General features: G+C 45.2%; 2 protein-coding genes across 2 annotated transcripts; one reads left to right on the top strand and one right to left on the bottom strand.

Annotated features, from left to right (window-relative positions):
- Positions 1 to 3,176: 3,176 nt before the first annotated feature.
- Positions 3,177 to 20,044, bottom strand: LOC134451930 (placenta-specific gene 8 protein-like). Its single transcript, XM_063202323.1, has 4 exons — positions 19,964 to 20,044; positions 6,595 to 6,736; positions 5,148 to 5,299; positions 3,177 to 3,418 (listed from the first exon to the last, which is right to left on the bottom strand). The coding sequence occupies exons 2-4, from the start codon at positions 6,692 to 6,694 to the stop codon at positions 3,233 to 3,235; spliced, it is 438 nt and encodes a 145-aa protein (XP_063058393.1). The 5' UTR covers positions 6,695 to 6,736; positions 19,964 to 20,044; the 3' UTR covers positions 3,177 to 3,232.
- Positions 14,744 to 19,252, top strand: LOC134452393 (uncharacterized). The gene is made up of 2 exons (XM_063202756.1): positions 14,744 to 15,742; positions 17,196 to 19,252. Exons 1-2 carry the CDS (start codon positions 14,783 to 14,785, stop codon positions 19,131 to 19,133), a joined length of 2,898 nt encoding a protein of 965 aa, XP_063058826.1. The 5' UTR covers positions 14,744 to 14,782; the 3' UTR covers positions 19,134 to 19,252.
- Positions 20,045 to 20,152: the final 108 nt, after the last annotated feature.

The raw sequence follows: 20,152 nt of genomic DNA, 5'->3' as shown, positions 1-20,152 counted from the left end.
ACATATACAGTATGTAAATGTGCCAGATTATAGCACAAAGGCTAATTTACATCTGGTGTCCAAAATAGGCAGGATATATGTTTACAAGCAAGGAAATAATATCACAGACACACATTTTATACATAAAGACTGTTAGTCACACACAAAATGATAAATGCGAAGACAAACAGCATCATGTTAATAAAAGGAAAGAGGATAGTCAGAGCACTGTCCCTTTTCTGTCCTTTCACAGAGAGGTTTGCCACAGCTAAATAAATCTGCTCCGTCTGTGTGAATACTGCTGGCTTGCTATGCCAAAAGTCTGAAGGCGCCATCTAGTGGTCTATATCAATGACAAACTGTAAGGGGAACTGTGCTTTTGTTAAGTTTTCACATTCTTAACTTCTGTTTTTTACGTTGCAGTTAGTTGACACTTGACAGACTAATGCTTGAACACAGAGGTAGAATATTAGGGGTCTTAGGGCCAAAACATACCAAGGCGGAACGGAACGGTCGCAGGACGGACGCGGTCTTTCTGCTCAGTTTTGGCCGGCGTGCTTTTCTCTTCCTTGCACACTCCCGCGCCGCTGACGCCCAACTACCGCCGGTTCAGCCGGCTCCGCGCCGCGCTGCTTTTGGAAAATAGAACTCCAGCGTATTTTTCACGCTGGCAACCGGCGGTGTCTCATTCAAATGAATGGCAATGTAGCACGTTAGCTTTAGCTGTGGGGAGGGTTTTGAACAGGACTGGCCAGTGGCTGCGCACGCCAACGCTGTCAGTGTGCAAGGCAGAGAAAAGCACGCCGGCCAAAACTAAGCAGAAAGACTGCGTCCGTCCTGCGACTGTTCCGTTCCGCCTTGGTATGTTTTGGCCCTTAGACTAGAGGAGACACCGCCCTATTGTAATGGTAATCCTGGCAGCCATTATTTGTTGGTAGACCTGAGAAATGCAAATGAATGGAGAGGGGGGCTTACCTCTGTCAGATATGGCTTAATAAAGTGAAATTGTCCATCGACACACTGTGTAAAATTGAAAGAAAAATGTCTGCACACTTAAATCCCCTTTGTGTTCTTTTTAATAATAGGTCAAGCTTTCAGTCTACTGACCTTCCTCAGGGCCATTGACACACTATAAAAGGACAATAGTTGGAGTGTGCTGCTAAATAATGCTAGATACAAGTAAATATTTAGCCTGACATTTAAAATCCGGTCCTTGATTAATGTGTCACTTCATATCATACAGTTTTTGGCCATTTCTGGTCATGTCCTCTGTATTTTTTTTCAGTAATGTAAAATGTATCTATGATGAAAATCGATTTATGATCAACTATGATAAATCCAGTCAGTATACATTTATCTTCAAGGCAGTGATTAATGAAAAACTTAAGAGTTTGACTGAACTGTTTGAAGCATTCTAAATGAACAGTACAGCACGCAGCATTGGACCTCAGTATTTGAAAGTTACGGCCCTGCAGGGGGGTAAAGTGTGACCAGGGCCCCATGTGTAGAGGGGGCCCACACAGTGCTTTGTGTATGTTTATATGGCTGGGGGATCCATTGGAGCTGACTCTACTACATAGGGCCCACATTTTTGCTGCTACTCCCCTGGCCGTGTCACGTCTAGTCTTAATGTTCAACGTCTACTGCAGGGTTGGGCAACTGGAGGCCCGGGGGCCACATGCGGCCCACCTCCTCACTAAGTATGGCCCTTAGATAAAATATAACTTAAAAATAAAAAGGACAACAGATTATTTTACATAACTACTACTGTAAATTCATCTGTTGTAATAATTATACTGTTGGCCGATAAAGAAGACTCCTATTCCTTCCAAACAATGTGCAGTCAGTGAGCAACCAACTGCACCTCGATCTCTGCGAGTAGCACTCACGTACGTGGTCATGTGGCCCTCCGATGGTGGCCATGAAAAAATGTGGCTGTCCTTATCATGAAAGTTGCCCATCCCTGGTCTACTGTATGTGCTCTGCACACATTATCACAGGGTATTGGTTACAGTCCTCGAAGCAATATGTTTGGCAAAAGTAAGTAAAAGTTTGGCAGCTCAACCATGAAGGGCAGCTCAACCACACAGTAAATTCTGCAGTGCTCATTTAACACTTAGAGTGTTGATTTTACATCATTTGGACTTAAATGAACTCTCCAAGTGTTGAATTAACACCGCAACATTTACTGTGCATGGATGAAGGAGCTAAGGTATTCTTCCTACTGGTAAGCACAATCTGAACCAGCAACCCTCATATCCAAAGACCAACACTCATACCATTTGGACATGCCTGAAAAACATTTTATTTGCATGATTATATTGAGACAAAAAGGAAGTGATAATAAAGACATAATTGACCGTCTAGAAGAAAATAGATAATTTTGGTACATCCCACCTAAAGGTGCCGTATGCTTGCTGCAAGATACGCGAACCCGTGCACGATTCGTTCATGAATGCGTTAACATGCGTAGTTAATGTCAATTTCGCGCATGTTGGACACGGCAGCCAAATGCGTGCGTCAGGTGCAATATCTTCAAACTTGCTGGGGGCGATCGTAAGATAGACTTACGCGTGTGCTTGATGTGAAAACGGGAAGCAGTAGAGGACGACATTTTTCAGGAATTCCCGTGGGTCCCGCGGGTCCTGCGGGATTCCCGCGGGATGGGAGTCAAAATTTTGAAGATGAAAGGGAGCGGGCAGGAGCGGGAATAAAGATGAATGGGAACGGGCAGGAGCGGGAATAAAAATGAACGAGACCGGGAATGCTTGCTTATTTTTACATTTAAAAAGCCAATGAAACGGGAGTGGGATTGATTTTGAGTGGGAGTGGGCAAGATTGGGAGACATTCTTTTCAGGACTGGATGGGATGGGATTTGTTTCTTTTACTCCACTCTGGGACGGGACGGGATGGGATTTTTTTTCTGGGACCGGGATGGGACGAGAGCGAAAATCCACTCCCGTGTCATGCTCTAGTTAGCAGCTAACAGCTAATAGATGTATTTGCTGACCTGTGGATTTCTAGCAATATTAGCGGAAAAACTAATAATGGAAAAGCAATATTAGTAGCAATATTAGCGATATTAATGGACAAAAATTGCCTGGGCAATAATTGTATTATTAGTATTGATTGATTTTCCATTGCTAGGCTAGAGATGGAAACTATTAGCCTATTAAGTCCAAAAAAAGTCCGAAACTATCATTAAGCTCAAAAAGAGGTCCCCGCTGAAAAGGCTGGGAACCACCCACTGCTTTAGTGCGTGTGTTGAGCTCCTGGATGTCCTGGATATGCTGTACTCTGCATTGGTACTGCAGCAGGTTGGACGTTGACCACAATAGTTGCCTGTTGGCCTTTGCGGCGCTTGATCTCACGGGCCACCTGGCACATAGAGCACTCGTTGCAGAAGAGCACCTTGCACCAGTCACTGCAGAGGGTGCCCTAACGCGTTGGGAGACAGCACACACACACACACACACACACACACACACACACACACACACACACACACACACACACACACACACACACACACACACACACAGATAGGGTGTAAAACCAGCAGGGTAATAGCAACTGTGTAAATGATACACAACAATCAGAAGGGAGACATTTAAACATGTATGATGATTACTATATGCTGTGCACTGAGGCTTAAAGGGACACTGTGTGAGATTCTTAGTTGTTTATTTCCAGAATTCATGCTGCCCATTCACTAATCTTACCTTTTTCATGATTACTTACCACCACCATCAAATTCTAAGTATTCATTATGACTGGAAAAGTTGCACTTTTCATATATGAAAACTAAAAGGGAGATCTTCTCCATGGTCTGCCATTTTGAATTTCCAAAAATAGCCATTTTTAGATGCAAAAATGACTCTACTTGGACCATACTAGAAAATATTTGTTTATTACTCCGTAAACTTTCATGTAAATATCAAATTTGGTGATAACCAACCCAGTTTCAATGAGCAGCATAGTTGCACCTTTTTTGACCATTTCCTACACAGTGTCCCTTTAAAGGTGCACTGTACAGGAAATGGTCAAAAAAGGTAATCATTGGCCCTAAGGAAAAATGTGCAAAACTCCACTCAAGTCTAGGTGACCTAAGCATGCATATTAAAGATAAGGTTACTAGCCTAGGTGTGGTCATAGACTCGGATTTGAGCTTAGAGCCTCACATCAACAGGATAACAAAATCTGCTTTTTTCCATTTTAGAAATGTCAACAAAGTGTGCGGCTTGCCCCACCGACAAGACGCTGAAAAATGTATTCATGCCTTTGTCACCAGTAGGCTAGACTACTGTAATGCTCTCTTCTCTGGCCTGCCAAAAAAGTTAATTGACAAATTACAACTCATTCAAAATTCTGCGGCAAGAATCCTAACAAGAACCAGAAGGAGAGAGCACATCACTCCTGTCTTGGCAGACCTGCACTGGTTACCTGTCTCATACAGAATTGACTTTAAGATTCTGCTGACAGTATTTAAAGCTTTAAATGGACTTGCCCCTAGTTATATCTCTGACATGCTCTCTTTTTATGCCCCTGCTTGAGCTCTCAGGTCCACTGATGCCAAGCTGCTAAGGACTCCCACCCCCCAGCAAAAGAAGATTGGTGACGCCGCGTTCATTTCCTATGCGCCTAAGAGATGGAACGCCCTCCCCATCGAGATCCGATCAGCCAGCTCCATCGACTCCTTCAAGAAGCAGCTGAAGACTTTTGTCATTTCCAACAACTCCACAAAGTTTCGTCAAAATCCGTTTATGACTTTTTGAGTTAGGCTATCCTGCTGACAGATAGACAAACAAACAGACAAACCAGTGTGACCAAAAACATAACCTCCTTGGCGGAGGTAAAAAAAAAAAACTAAAAAAAAACCTTGCGTCCTCCAGTTGTGCTTGTGGCCTCACCCTGCCTCCTGGCCCCTCCTCCGTGGATAAAAACAATAAAGTTTCCCAGCTGTCAGCCTAGCCACAACAACTTTTGAGGGACTGTTTTTCATTCACCATACCAATTGCAAATGAGAAAATGAGTTTACAATTGAGCTTTTGCAAGATATTGAAATATAATGCTGTTGTCAGTGATGTCATCATGACATATTGCTTACGAGGCCACAAGCACAAGGGGAGGAAGCAAGGTCTCATATTGGAATGTACCCAATGTGTACCTGTATGCCGTACTGCTTTCTGACTCCGTAGCGCAGGGCCAGGTGGACAGGGGAGGGAGCCCCACCATCAATGCAACATAGACAATTATTTTCATCGAATTCCTTGAGAGTCCTGCAGAACAAGCAAGGGTAGCACCAAACAGCACAGCAGACTGTTTACACGGACACACAAAGACACAAGCAGGTACAACTTTCAGTCATTCAAGACGTTTTATGAACCTAACATTATTTGTGAAACTAATTTCATTGGTTGACGGTATGACAGCTCTGTAAAAAAAAAAAACCCAGCTGCCTCAGAATTCCAAGTGAATTTAACTCCTTATTGTGAGTTGTATGAAGCTTTGAATTGAAGCTTTGAGTTCAATCAACACACAAAACTCCATACAACTTACAATAAAGATTTAAACTAACTTGAAATTCTGAGGCAGCTGCTAAACTTAAAATTTCAAGTTAAACCATGCTGTTGCCATTGTAGTGTCTAGGAGAATTAAGGCAAGGCAAGTTTATTTATATAGCGCATTTCATACACAGGTGCAACTCAATGTGCTTCACAAAGTTAACAAATGTAAATGAAAGGAAACAGGGAAGAAAGAAGGAAATAAATTAGAGTAAAAAAACATTTAAAACATTAAGATAAAACACAAGGTAAAAATAATAATAAAATAAAATAAAACACATTAAGTAAACATTAAAATAAAAATAATTTATAAATTAAATAATGTATTTAAGCTAGGGGAAAGCATCTGAGAACAGCTTTGTCTTGAGTCTAGATTTAAAGCTATCAATAGTGGGTGCATTTTTTACGTCATCTGGAAGCTGGTTCCAAAGCTAATGAGCTAATGAGCTAAAGCTACTCAACTATATAAGTTATCATTACTTATCACTGATATCATTTTTTACAAGCACTTTGGAATTCACTTTGCCAGCCTTGCATCATTGTTTATACATGTTTGTGGGAGCGGGTTGTCTCCCCCCAGTATAATTCAGAGACTCCGCTCTTCTTCAGACCTGTAGGGCAAATACTTCATTGTTCGTCTAAAACAATTGACTAACACTTTACTTAAAGCCCATTCTTTTTAAGGGACTTTTTATGCCTTTATTGACAGGACAGTATGAGATGCCCTCATCCCCCTACAACTCGAGCCCTGGGTGTTACCAACAATGGCCTTCAAGAAACTCCTGCACACTGACCATGTCGCTGTTCTTTTTTTAATAAACGGCCTTTCGGTACTAGACCTTCATCAGGCAATCTCTTTCCGAGATTGCCAGATGAAGGTCTAGTACCAAAACGTCGTTTATTAAAGAAAGAACAGCGAAATGGTCAGTGTGCGGGAGTTTCTTTTTCTTTGTTGCTGAGTGACCCATGGTGCTATCTCCGACGCACCTGCCAGCTGAGGTGTGCGAAAAAAGTCGAAGTTTAAGACCAACGATGGCCTGCCACACTCACATATCTCCATGTCATCGAAGATGTCACACAGGCCGGTGGACCACACGTTGGAGCCTGACATCAAAGGCTGCTGCTGAATAACCGTCACCGCTGCTGACATGGTGCTGCCAGTAGGCCTAGCTTCTCAGTCTGAACCTCTGAACTGAAAATGGTTTGAAACATGCAGAAATGAATTCACACTATAGAGTAGAGCATGAAATTACGGTGTCCAGTAGCATACTTACGTACATAAATACAGAAAAAAAACCATGGACATTACACACATCATTGCACACATATTATTAATATTAACCATACTGCATACACATACACATGTAGCCAGGCCAGTCAATCTAGCGTTTCACGGGACACATTGCAATCATTCCAAATTATTCTAAATGATATATTGAATTTAATATGTCATTCTAAATGACATATTAAAAATGTAGATATGGAAAATTGAATGGGAAATCTCTTGTAAAACAATATGTTCCAGTAATTATTAATTGGTAGATTTATAATAGGCCTATGTGGTGCAAGGGGGTTTCAGGATCACTTAAAAGTAGGAACCATTACTATTGCAATGTATCCCATGATTTTGCTTTATTTTTAGCTAGATTGACTAGCATGATCACACACACACACACACACACACACACACACACACACACACACACACACACACACACACAATACCCGTGTTCAGTCAAATTTGGCTACTCTGAGCCATATATTAAAGTAAACATAAAGCTCTGCACATATTTTTCCCTTTTTGCTAGACTATGTTCTTGTCTGGATGAACACAATATTTTCCTTATAATAGACCATTTTGAAGAAACTCTTGCACACTGACCATTTCTCTGTTTTTCTTTAATGAACGACGTCTCGGTACTAGTAGGCCAGTCAATTTAGCTCTAAAAAGGCCAAAACCCGGGACGAATGGCAATAGCAATGGCTCCTACTTTTAAGTGATCCTTAAACCCCCTTGTATCTCATATAAAAAAATCTACAGCTTTATATTTAGTGGAACATACTTTTTTTCGAGGTCAAAGTTGGCAGATTTCCCATTCATTTCTCCATAGGGAGAGAATATACTATATGAAATAAAAGGTGAATAGGGCAAAATTTTAGACTATGGCATATTCATTTGAAACTTTCACAGTTGGTAACTCACATTCAGGCAAACAATTTTTGTATTGCAAGTTTTCTGGAATATGATGATAAATTATGCAAATGAGGTCATATGTACTGAAATATGTGATAAAATCTGTGGTATCAGACCAAGCATAAAACAAATTGCAATAGTAATGGTTCATACATTACATTGATCCTTCAACCCCTCTGCATCACATATTAAAAATCTACTTTCATCATTTCAGTGGAACATACAGGAAGGGTTAGCACCCCAACCAGGAAGGGCAGGAAGGGTTAGCACCCCAACCTGTGTCCCCCGTGAGGGGGAAACCCAAATCTGCTACGAAAAAGCCTTCTGAGATATACCCCCAGGGGATCCCGAGAGGGGGGGAGAATGAGATCCCCATCCGGACAGACCTTACGGCATCGACACTCGGCAATGGAAACTCGACTACGAATGCACAATGCATCTGCGGAAAAGTGTGCAAGAACGCGCGTGGCCTCAAAATACATCTGGCCAGGATGAAATGCAGGGACCAGGGGAACACACAGCAACGCACAGGACTTGGTCCTGGTGAGACGCAGGAGGAGCCCGGCCAGGAAGCACCCCACAGTGCCCAGCCCCTCCGAGCAGTGGAGCCTCCGAATAGTCTAGTCACCAGAGGGGGGTCACGCGCACCCCCTGTACTTGTTGTCGAAACCTATTTTTTTAGACTCCTCCATATGTCTAATTTACAATAAGAGATGTTAGCATTGCTGCAAATTGTCCCATGGGTGTTTTTCAGGGCTCATCTTGGAAACTGTGCAATAGCGATTTATACAATTCTGACATTTGACTATTCACATAACTTTTGAACCAGACATGGTACAAAGACAAATGAGACCACTTTTCCATATAATTCTAGCATGGGGAATTGATTGGAAGGGTCAATAGGTTCATAAAAACATGTTTAGACTACTTTCTAGGAGAAAAATGACTAAAATGTATCAAATATTCTAGAAATTCGGACAGGAACTAGTGTGTAGATTTTCAAAAATGGTGTAAAGATGACATTCATTGCAAGCATTTATGACTAGAAACATTCTTTAATTTGAGGTGACTACCATACATGCTGTCATTAACATTAAAACATCCCTGCCACCTTTTAAGGCTATGATGCAAAAAGCATAATATTAGCAATCAGATGCATTGATGACTTGACCCTTCCAAAGCATCCAAAAACAGATTTTTCAGTGGTTTACAATAGTATCAGAAGTACTTGGACAGAAACAGACTTCATGATGAAGATATAAGGGCCTGGTATCCACACGTGGGGCCTATGCTTTCTGAGCAGCACCGTTGGAAGCAATTTGTATATACAAAAGGACATAAAAATGACATATTCAACATCTGCACCTTGTGCTGTTCATAAAAGATGTTGCAGGTAGCATAACATTCTCCATGTTCTCTCCAGACTTTGTCATTGTCACATGTCTTCAGTGTGAACCTGCTCTCATCTATGAAGAGCACAGGGAACCAATAGTGAATGTGCCAGTCTTTACGTTATCTGGTATATGCAAATCGCTCCCTACAGTGCTGCTTTGTAGGAATAGGCCCCACTTGTGGACACCAGACCCTCATACCCTCCTAATGAAATCATCCTCATCATCCTGAAACTCTCTGGAGCTTTTGAGACAGTTTCTAACACCATCCTCTTGGAATGGCTCTCTGAGTTCACTGGATTAAGGATCACTTGGATTGACGCTCATCTTGGATTTATCAATTCAGTCCCACATCAAAATAGTCACCAAATATGCTTTTTACCATCTCAGAAACATCTCCAGACTCACTCTCAAACTCTAACACACACACACACACACACACACACACACACACACACACACACACACACACACACACACACACACACACACACACACACACACACACACACACACACACACACACACACACACACACACAGAGCAAAGCAACCTTGGGTGTTGTGAAAGTCACTAAATAAATACTGTAGAATTGTTATTGCTCCTGAGCATTTGAGCATTTGACATTAGTGGCCTAAAAAGCTTATTTTTGCAGGGCTCTGGCAATCCCACTGCTAGGTTGTAAGCCATCCTACGGCCTCCAACCATGTACCTTGGTGTACTGACATGTCTCCTGACATATCGTGCATGTTCTGGACATTGTGAAGGACACACCCAACTGTCTTGCCACAGCACACATAGATGATTGGATATGTAGCACTAGCTGAGCAAATGTTCATGATGGGTGGTGAAGCACTTACCCATTCCAGTTTACACAGGAAGCAATGGCATTAATGGGCTTCATCAGTGACAAAGGGTTGGTGTCCCAGTAGAGAACCTCGCTCATGCACCTCTCCAGGGATTTTCTGTAGTTCACTCTCTCTACACCAGTAACAAACCGAGTGATGGGTGAAGAGTGTGAAGGGTGTTGGGCGTGCCCTGGGTATTGGGTTGTTGTGTCTGTACCACATTTACAATGTCAACCTCTTTCCTGAGTCTCATCACCCCATGGCGAGGACATCCACCAGAGCTGTGTCATCTGCAAACTTCCAAAGAGGATTGGTACTAAAGGTTGTTTTGCACTGATGACTGAGCACACAACCTTGTGCCCTGTGCTGAGAGTCATGATGAATGAGGTTCTTGGAATTTGGTGCTTGCCTAAAGAAGTCTTGAAGCAAGTTGCAGAGGCTGGTGTTGATACCCAGATTGTACAGTCTGTAGATGAGGTACTGGTGCTGAATGCTGAATTGCAATCCATGACCAGCATCCTCATATGTCAAGAGCATTCTCTCATATTAGTTTTCTGTACAGATGGAATAGGGCTGGGACGACGGGAGAGATCACCTCCTCTGTGGGATATTTGGCTGAGTATACAATGTGAACAATAAGAGGGTAGATGGATGGATTTGTTTTTGGATGTGCAAGCCCTCTACTACTAGCCCTTCAAAGCATTTCATGATGCATGCGTCAGGATAGGAATGATTTCTTTGGCACAACTTTGATGGTGGCCGCTTTAAAACATGATGGGATCATGGCTTGTTGGTAAAGAGAGTGTTTAGCAACTCTGCTCTGTCTTTGAGCACACAACATTGGCCATTGTCTGGACCAGTTGGTTTTCATGGGTTGATTATGGCAGACACAGAGTCTGACACAAACAGAGTCTGACACAGACACAGTGTTTCTCACTGATGCCTGGAGAGAATGGTGGTCAAATCCAAAGCTTTCATTTTAATATTAAATCAGAGTGCATCCTAGGGGGTATACTAATTAGCTGGTTTAGTAGGTTAGAGGTATATCATCTGGAGCCTGGACCCCTAATGTTCTTTACTAAAGGATAACAATAGGCATATCTATTAGCAGGTTTACCACTCATTATTGGTTAACAGAGTCTGGTTTATCATTTAACCTTGTTCTCAGTATACCCCCTGGCTTAAAGGGGAACTCCTGCCAATTTCAATGTGCTGTTGTATTGCTCACACTACCCTTGACTTGTCAGTTTTTGGCTCAGCCCTTTCTGAGATATGAGCTATTCTAATTGGGGCAACTTTTGTTTACATTTCAAAAAAACATTTTTATTTATTCCCAAAAACATCCAAAAGGTTATGCAACATCAGCAGACAGCTGGCAAACAGTGATACCTTTTGGGAAAATATTTGGAGTAGGCCTATGCTCATTTAAAAAAAAAAATGTAAACAAAAGTTGCCCCCATTAGAATAGCTCATATCTCAGAAAGGGCTGGGCCAAAAACTGCGGCGTCACCGGGTACTGACAAGTCAAGGGTAGCGTGAGCAATACAACAGCACATTGAAATTGGCAGGAGTTGCCCTTCAATGTTACTATAGATATTCAGAGTTCGGAGAATTTGTTGCGTCTTTTATTATGCTTGTGATGGAGAGACAATCACTAGGGTTTTGGGTGTGTTCTGACTAACATGCCAACAAGCCTGGCTCTTTGGTGTAGCGGTCAGAGCCTCAGTTTACTACCCTGGAAGGTCTGGGTTCGAGTCCCCGGCTGTCAGAAGTGGGATGGCTACCATGAGGCCATCGGAAGCGTACCCATTATTTGTGAGCCGTAATTGCAGGTGAGGGACCCCCAGTATGAGGGACCCCAGTGATGGGTGAAGCATTGATTATGGGGCACACTGTATGGGAGAAGCATGATGGGCAGTTGAGTGGGGAACCCCATGAGTGTGTGAAGCGCACGGGTGCGCTTCCAGAAGGGGAAGGCAGTGTGATGGAGTGACCATCACTAGGGTTGTGGGTGTGTTCTGACTGACATGCCAACAAGCCTGGCTCTTTGGTGTAGCGGTCAAAGTCCCAGTTTACTACCCCAGAAGGTCTGGGTTCGAGTCCCGGCTGGGCAACTCTACTCCCCTTCGCTACAATGCTATTGCTACAGGTGTTTGGGCATGTTGTGTTACCATGGAAATTGGGGTGGCTTCTTCTGGTAAATTACAGCAATGTGCAGGAGCTGGCTGGTGTGTTGCATGTTTTAAAGCAATAAAGGGTGAATTTGTTTGCGAGAAATGATATGCATTGTGCTGCCAACACCACTTCAAGGAGTTAGGAAATACCAAATGAAAGTATTCTGATTCTAAATCTTCAGAACTGCTGGAAAGTGGGAATTTCACATTGCTGTTAGCGGTATACAGTAATGCAATTACTCAGAACATGAACTGATCAAGTCAGAAACATGGAGTAAAACACCTATATTGATATTATTATCTGTATTGGCTACACAAGATTCTGAGCCTACACATGGCAGCTTTTATTCATAATTACTTGCCCATCAAGTAAGCATGGTATTAAGAATATTATATTATCACAATACATATCAAACATCACTATTCCTGGTCATTGTATGGTAATTTTCAGACAATGCTCATTTTGTGGGCCTGGTGGCGGCCATCTTGAAATTGAGGCCTTTCTCGTCACCAAAAACTGGGTAAACATTTATTATGTTCAAAGTACTTCTGATACTATTGTAAACCACTGAAAAATCTGTTTTTAGATGCTTTGGAAGGGTCAAGTCATCAATGCATCTGATTGCTAATATTATGCTTTTCGCATCAACCATGACTAAGCATAGCCTTAAAAGGTGGCAGGGATGTTTTAATGTTAATGACAGCATGTATGGTAGTCACCTCGAGTCAAAGAAATCTTCTAGTCATAAATACTTCCAATGAATGTCATCTTTACACTATTTTTGAAAATCTACACACTAGTTCCTGTCAGAATTTCTAGAATAGTTGATACATTTTAGTCATTTTTCTCCTAGAAAGTAGTCTAAACATGTTTTTATGAACCTATTGACCCTTCCAATCAATTCCCCATGCTAGAATTATATGGAAAAGTGGTCTCATTTGTCTTTGTACCATGTCTGGTTCAAAAGTTATCTGAATAGTCAAATGTCTGAATTGTAAAAATCGCTATTGCACAGTTTCCAAGATGAGCCCTGAAAAACACCCATGGGACAATTTGCAGCAATGCTAACATCTCTTATTGTAAATTAGACATATGGAGGAGTCTAAAAAAATAGGTTTCGACAACAAGTACAGGGGGTGCGCGTGACCCCCCTCTGGTGACTAGACGCCTCGAGAGCATGACATCCATCATAGTCAGCTACTCAGCAGAGAGGTTTGGCCTCAGTGAGAGCAAGAACCCCAGGACCAGATTCACACTGAACCGCCGCGCTACTCAGATCCATAAACTGTGCCAAGAACTGCGGACTCTCAAGAAGCAGTACAAGGTTGCAGGTGAAGAGGAGAAACAACCCCTGGAAGAGCTTCGCAACATCTTGAGGAGGAAGCTAATGACGCTACGTCGTGCAGAAGGGCATCGAAGGAGAAGAAAGGAGAGGGCAAGGAGTCGTGCTGCGTTCATCTCCAACCCCTTCAACTTCACCAAGAAGCTGCTTGGTGATAAGCGGAGTGGCGTCCTCATGTGCTCAACGGCAGAGGCAAACACCTTTCTGCACAACAACCTCAGTGACCCAGACAGGGATCAGGAGCTTGGACCACAGAGGACCCTCATTAGCCCGCAAGCGCCGACAGTGGAGTTTGTGATGAGGGAGCCCGGCTGGGCTGAAATACAGGAGGTTGTGAAGGGAGCCAGATCAGCATCAGCCCCAGGCCCCAGCGGTGTTCCATACACTGTGTACAAACGGTGTCCACAACTGCTGCGACATCTCTGGAAGCTGTTGAGAGTGATCTGGCGCAGGGGACATGTGGCTGGCCAGTGGAGATCTGCAGAGGGTGTGTGGATCCCGAAGGAAGAGGACTCAAAGGACATCAGTCAGTTTAGGACAATCTCCCTGCTAAGCGTCGAAGGCAAGATTTTCTTCAGTGTCTTGTCTCGACGACTAACTGAGTTCCTTCTGAAGAACAGTTATATTGACACCTCTGTTCAGAAGGGTGGGATCCCTGGAGTGCCTGGATGCCTGGAACATACAGGAGTGGTAACACAACTCATCAGAGAGGCTCGTGAAGGGAAAGGAGATCTAACCGTACTGTGGCTGGACCTGGCCAATGCGTACGGTTCCATACCTCACAAGCTTGTCGAGGTTGCCCTCCTGCAACATCACGTTCCCACCAAAGTCATAGACCTTATCCTGGACTATTACAGCAACTTCAGGTTAAGAGTCACCGCTGGGTCAGGTACATCGGACTGGCATCGACTTGAGAAGGGCATCATAACAGGCTGCACAATCTCAGTCATCCTGTTTGCACTGGCAATGAACATGATCGTCAAGTCAGCAGAGGTTGAGTGCAGGGGACCCCTGACAAAATCCGGAGTACGTCAGCCTCCGATAAGAGCGTTCATGGACGACCTAACTGTCACTACCACATCTGTCCCGGGCAGCAGATGGATTCTGCAAGGGCTAGAAAAGCTCATCACATGGGCAAGGATGAGCTTTAAGCCTGCAAAATCAAGATCTCTGGTGCTCAAGAAGGGAAAGGTGACAGACAGGTACCTCTTCTCTCTTGATGGAGCCAGATGTAAGCCAGATCCTGGAAACCACCGCCAAGGGAGAAGTGGACAGACGCCTCCAGACCATGACATCCATCATAGTCAGCTACGCAGCAGAGAGGTTTGGCCTCATTGAGAGCAAGAACCCCATGACCAGATTCACACTGAACCGCCGCGCTACTCAGATCCATAAACTGCGCCAAGAACTGCGGACTCTCAAGAAGCAGTACAAGGTTGCAGGTGAAGAGGAGAAACAACCCCTGGAAGAGCTTCGCAACATCTTGAGGAGGAAGCTAATGACGCTACGTCGTGCAGAAGGGCATCGAAGGAGAAGAAAGGAGAGGGCAAGGAGTCGTGCTGCGTTCATCTCCAACCCCTTCAACTTCACCAAGAAGCTGCTTGGTGATAAGCGGAGTGGCGTCCTCATGTGCTCAACGGCAGAGGCAAACACCTTTCTGCACAACAACCTCAGTGACCCAGACAGGGATCAGGAGCTTGGACCACAGAGGACCCTCATTAGCCCGCAAGCGCCGACAGTGGAGTTTGTGATGAGGGAGCCCGGCTGGGCTGAAATACAGGAGGTTGTGAAGGGAGCCAGATCAGCATCAGCCCCAGGCCCCAGCGGTGTTCCATACACTGTGTACAAACGGTGTCCACAACTGCTGCGACATCTCTGGAAGCTGTTGAGAGTGATCTGGCGCAGGGGACATGTGGCTGGCCAGTGGAGATCTGCAGAGGGTGTGTGGATCCCGAAGGAAGAGGACTCAAAGGACATCAGTCAGTTTAGGACAATCTCCCTGCTAAGCGTCGAAGGCAAGATTTTCTTCAGTGTCTTGTCTCGACGACTAACTGAGTTCCTTCTGAAGAACAGTTATATTGACACCTCTGTTCAGAAGGGTGGGATCCCTGGAGTGCCTGGATGCCTGGAACATACAGGAGTGGTAACACAACTCATCAGAGAGGCTCGTGAAGGGAAAGGAGATCTAACCGTACTGTGGCTGGACCTGGCCAATGCGTACGGTTCCATACCTCACAAGCTTGTCGAGGTTGCCCTCCTGCAACATCACGTTCCCACCAAAGTCATAGACCTTATCCTGGACTATTACAGCAACTTCAGGTTAAGAGTCACCGCTGGGTCAGGTACATCGGACTGGCATCGACTTGAGAAGGGCATCATAACAGGCTGCACAATCTCAGTCATCCTGTTTGCACTGGCAATGAACATGATCGTCAAGTCAGCAGAGGTTGAGTGCAGGGGACCCCTGACAAAATCCGGAGTACGTCAGCCTCCGATAAGAGCGTTCATGGACGACCTAACTGTCACTACCACATCTGTCCCGGGCAGCAGATGGATTCTGCAAGGGCTAGAAAAGCTCATCACATGGGCAAGGATGAGCTTTAAGCCTGCAAAATCAAGATCTCTGGTGCTCAAGAAGGGAAAGGTGACAGACAGGTACCTCTTCTCTCTTGATGGAGCCAGATGTAAGCCAGATCCTGGAAACCACCGCCAAGGGAGAAGTGGACAGACGCCTCCAGACCATGACATCCATCATAGTCAGCTACGCAGCAGAGAGGTTTGGCCTCATTGAGAGCAAGAACCCCAGGACCAGATTCACACTGAACCGCCGCGCTACTCAGATCCATAAACTGCGCCAAGAACTGCGGACTCTCAAGAAGCAGTACAAGGTTGCAGGTGAAGAGGAGAAACAACCCCTGGAAGAGCTTCGCAACATCTTGAGGAAGAAGCTGATGACATTGCGACGTGCAGAAGGGCATCGAAGGAGAAGAAAGGAGAGGGCAAGAAGGCGTGCTGCGTTCATCTCCAACCCCTTCAACTTCACCAAGAAGCTGCTTGGTGATAAGCGGAGTGGTGTCCTCATGTGCTCAATGGCAGAGGCAAACACCTTTCTGCACAACAACCTCAGTGAACCAGACAGGGATCAGGAGCTTGGACCACAGAGGACCCTCATTAGCCCGCAAGTGCAGACAGTGGAGTTTGGGATGAGGGAGCCCAGCTGAGTTGAAATACAGGAGGTTGTGAAGGGAGCCAGATCAGCATCAGCCCCATGCCCCAATGGTGTTCCATACACTGTGTACAAACGGTGTCCACAACTACTGCGACATCTCTGGAAGCTGTTGAGAGTGATCTGGCGCATGGGACAAGTGGCTGGCCAATGGAGATGTGCAGAGGGTGTGTGGATCCCGGTGAAAGAGGACTCAAAGGACATCAGTCAGTTTAGGACGATCTCGCTGCTAAGCGTCGAAGGCAAGATTTTTTTCAGTGTCTTGTCTCGACGACTAACTGAGTTCCTTCTGAAGAACAGTTATATTGACACCTCTGTTCAGAAGGGTGGGATCCCTGGAGTGCCTGGATGCCTGGAACATACAGGAGTGGTAACACAACTCATCAGAGAGGCTCGTGAAGGGAAAGGAGATCTAACCGTACTGTGGCTGGACCTGGCCAATGCGTACGGTTCCATACCTCACAAGCTTGTCGAGGTTGCCCTCCTGCAACATCACGTTCCCACCAAAGTCATAGACCTTATCCTGGACTATTACAGCAACTTCAGGTTAAGAGTCACCGCTGGGTCAGGTACATCGGACTGGCATCGACTTGAGAAGGGCATCATAACAGGCTGCACAATCTCAGTCATCCTGTTTGCACTGGCAATGAACATGATCGTCAAGTCAGCAGAGGTTGAGTGCAGGGGACCCCTGACAAAATCCGGAGTACGTCAGCCTCCGATAAGAGCGTTCATGGACGACCTAACTGTCACTACCACATCTGTCCCGGGCAGCAGATGGATTCTGCAAGGGCTAGAAAAGCTCATCACATGGGCAAGGATGAGCTTTAAGCCTGCAAAATCAAGATCTCTGGTGCTCAAGAAGGGAAAGGTGACAGACAGGTACCTCTTCTCTCTTGATGGAGCCACTATCCCATCCATTACACAGCAGCCTGTCAAGAGCCTTGGGAAGCTCTTCGATTGCAGCCTCAAAGACTCGTCTTCCATTCAGAGGACCAGCAAAGAGCTTGAGGGATGGCTGAGGTGTGTTGACAGATCGGGCTTGCCAGGGAGATTCAAGGCCTGGATTTACCAGCATTCCATCCTGCCCCGCATCCTCTGGCCTCTGCTAGTGTATGCAGTACCCATCACAACCGTAGAGGCCATGGAGAGAAAGATCAGCAGCTACTTGCGAAGATGGCTTGGCCTACCCCGAAGCCTGAGCAGTGCTGCCCTGTACGGCAGTAGCAACACCCTGCAGCTTCCATTCAGTGGACTCACTGAAGAGTTCATGGTAACCAGAACTCGAGAAGCCCTGCAGTACAGAGAATCCAGGGATGTTAAGGTGGCATCGGCTGGTATCCAGGTGCGGACAGGGCGTAAATGGAGGGCGGACAAGGCTCTGGAAGTGGCAGAGTCGCGACTGAGGCAGAAGGTACTGGTCGGTTCCATAGCCTCAGGGCGCGCAGGCATTGGCTACTTCCCATCAACCAGGGTGGACAAGGTCCAGGGAAAAGAGCGGCAACACCTCATCCAGCAGGAAGTGCGGGCAGGCGTGGAGGAAGAACGAGCCAGCAGGATGGTGGGAATGGGACAACAAGGAGCATGGACTAGATGGGAGAATGTTCTACAACGGAAGATCACATGGCCTAACATCTGGAGAGCAGACTCCCTTAACATCAGATTCCTAGTCCAAGCTGTCTACGATGTCCTGCCCAGTCCATCCAACCTCCATGTCTGGGGCAAAGCTGAGACACCATTCTGCCCCCTGTGTCCAGGACGGGGATCCCTGGAACACCTACTCAGTAGCTGCCCTAAAGCCCTTGGTGAGGGGCGCTATCGCTGGCGCCACGACCAGGTGCTGAAGGCGGTTGCTGAGAGTATAGCCAAGGCCATCAATACCACCAAAGGCCACAGCAAGCCAAAGTTCATCAGGTTCCACAGAGCGGGAGAAAAGCCCACTCCCCAAGCAGGGGCCAGGGCAGGTCTCCTCACCACTGCCACAGACTGGCAGCTGGATGTGGACCTTGGCAAACAGCTGAAGATCCCAGCCAGGATAACATCGACACGGCTCCGACCAGATATGATCATTGTTTCTGATTCCACCAAGCAATTGATCATTCTGGAACTCACAGTGCCCTGGGAAGAACGCATGGAGGAGGCAAACGAGCGGAAGCGTGCCAAGTACCAGGAGCTGGTGGAGGAGTGCAGAAGCCAAGGCTGGAAGACCTGCTGTGAACCCCTGGAGGTGGGATGCAGAGGATTTGCAGGGCGGTCCCTCTGCAAAGTTCTCACCATGCTGGGCCTCACCGGGGAGGCAAAGAGGAAGGCCATTAGGTCTGCAACTGAAGCCGCAGAAAAAGCCACAAGATGGCTTTGGATCAAGAGGGCTGATCCGTGGACAAATGCTGCTGGGACACAGGCTGGAGTCTGATCAACTCCAGTTGGGTCGCCTGGGGGAGGGTGTATGATGTTGAAAGACCCGAAACACCCAATGAGCTCAGGAATCACATCACTGATGATGTGTCCCAGCGCATCAGCAAGATGTATCTTTCACCTTCCCAAGGTCAAAAGTATCCGGTTTTACCCACTGAATGGCATGAAAATGCATTGGAAATCTGCTACTTCTGACCTTCAAAAAAGTATGTCATTTATTGATTAAGTATCAATAAAAAGTGTAAATAATTACTTTTGCAATTTGTTTTGTGTTTTGCCCGTTGTTGCATAACTTATCACATATTTCAGTAGATGTGATCTCATTTGCATATTTAATCATAATATTTCAGACAACATGCAATACAAAATCTTTGTCTTTGCTTGAGTAAATTACTGTGAAGGTTTCAAATTGACATCCTATTGTTTAAAATTTTAGCCTATTCCCCAAGTATCTCCTATATTGACTCCCTATGGGAAAATGAATGGGAAATCTCCAACTTTGACCTTGAAAAAAAGAATGTTCCACTAAATATAAAGCTGTAGATTTTTAATGTGTCATTTAGACACACCTAGAGATTACAAAAACATGGAATGCTTACTATTGCAATTTAGATTGACTGGCCTATAGACCTTCATCAGGCAATCTCTTGCCTGATGAAGGTGTACCCGAAACATCGTTCATTAAAGAAAAAAACAGCTAAATGGTCAGTGTGCGGGAGTTTCTTCAAGTTGTCTGCTGAGTGACCCATGGGCCATCCCCGACGCACCTGCCAGCTGAGGTGTGCGGAAAAAAAATGCAAGTTTAACTTATAATGGAACATAGCCTACCTTGAGAATTCCACAGTTGTCCTGCTGCGTCTGTCTCTTCTGATGGTACTGCCCTGAGTGGTTGAAACCGGTCGGGCAGGTTGGTTCAACACATCGCACTGAGACCCACCACCAACCCCTCATGCCTCTTCTTATGAAATGGAAACTTTAAAAAAAGTTGTTAATAGATGTGGTAAAGGATGTGGTGTT

The sequence above is a fragment of the Engraulis encrasicolus genome, chromosome 7 (assembly GCF_034702125.1).
Source record: "Engraulis encrasicolus isolate BLACKSEA-1 chromosome 7, IST_EnEncr_1.0, whole genome shotgun sequence".
NCBI classification, from domain to species: domain Eukaryota; kingdom Metazoa; phylum Chordata; class Actinopteri; order Clupeiformes; family Engraulidae; genus Engraulis; species Engraulis encrasicolus.
This window is presented reverse-complemented; position numbering and strand designations above follow the sequence as displayed.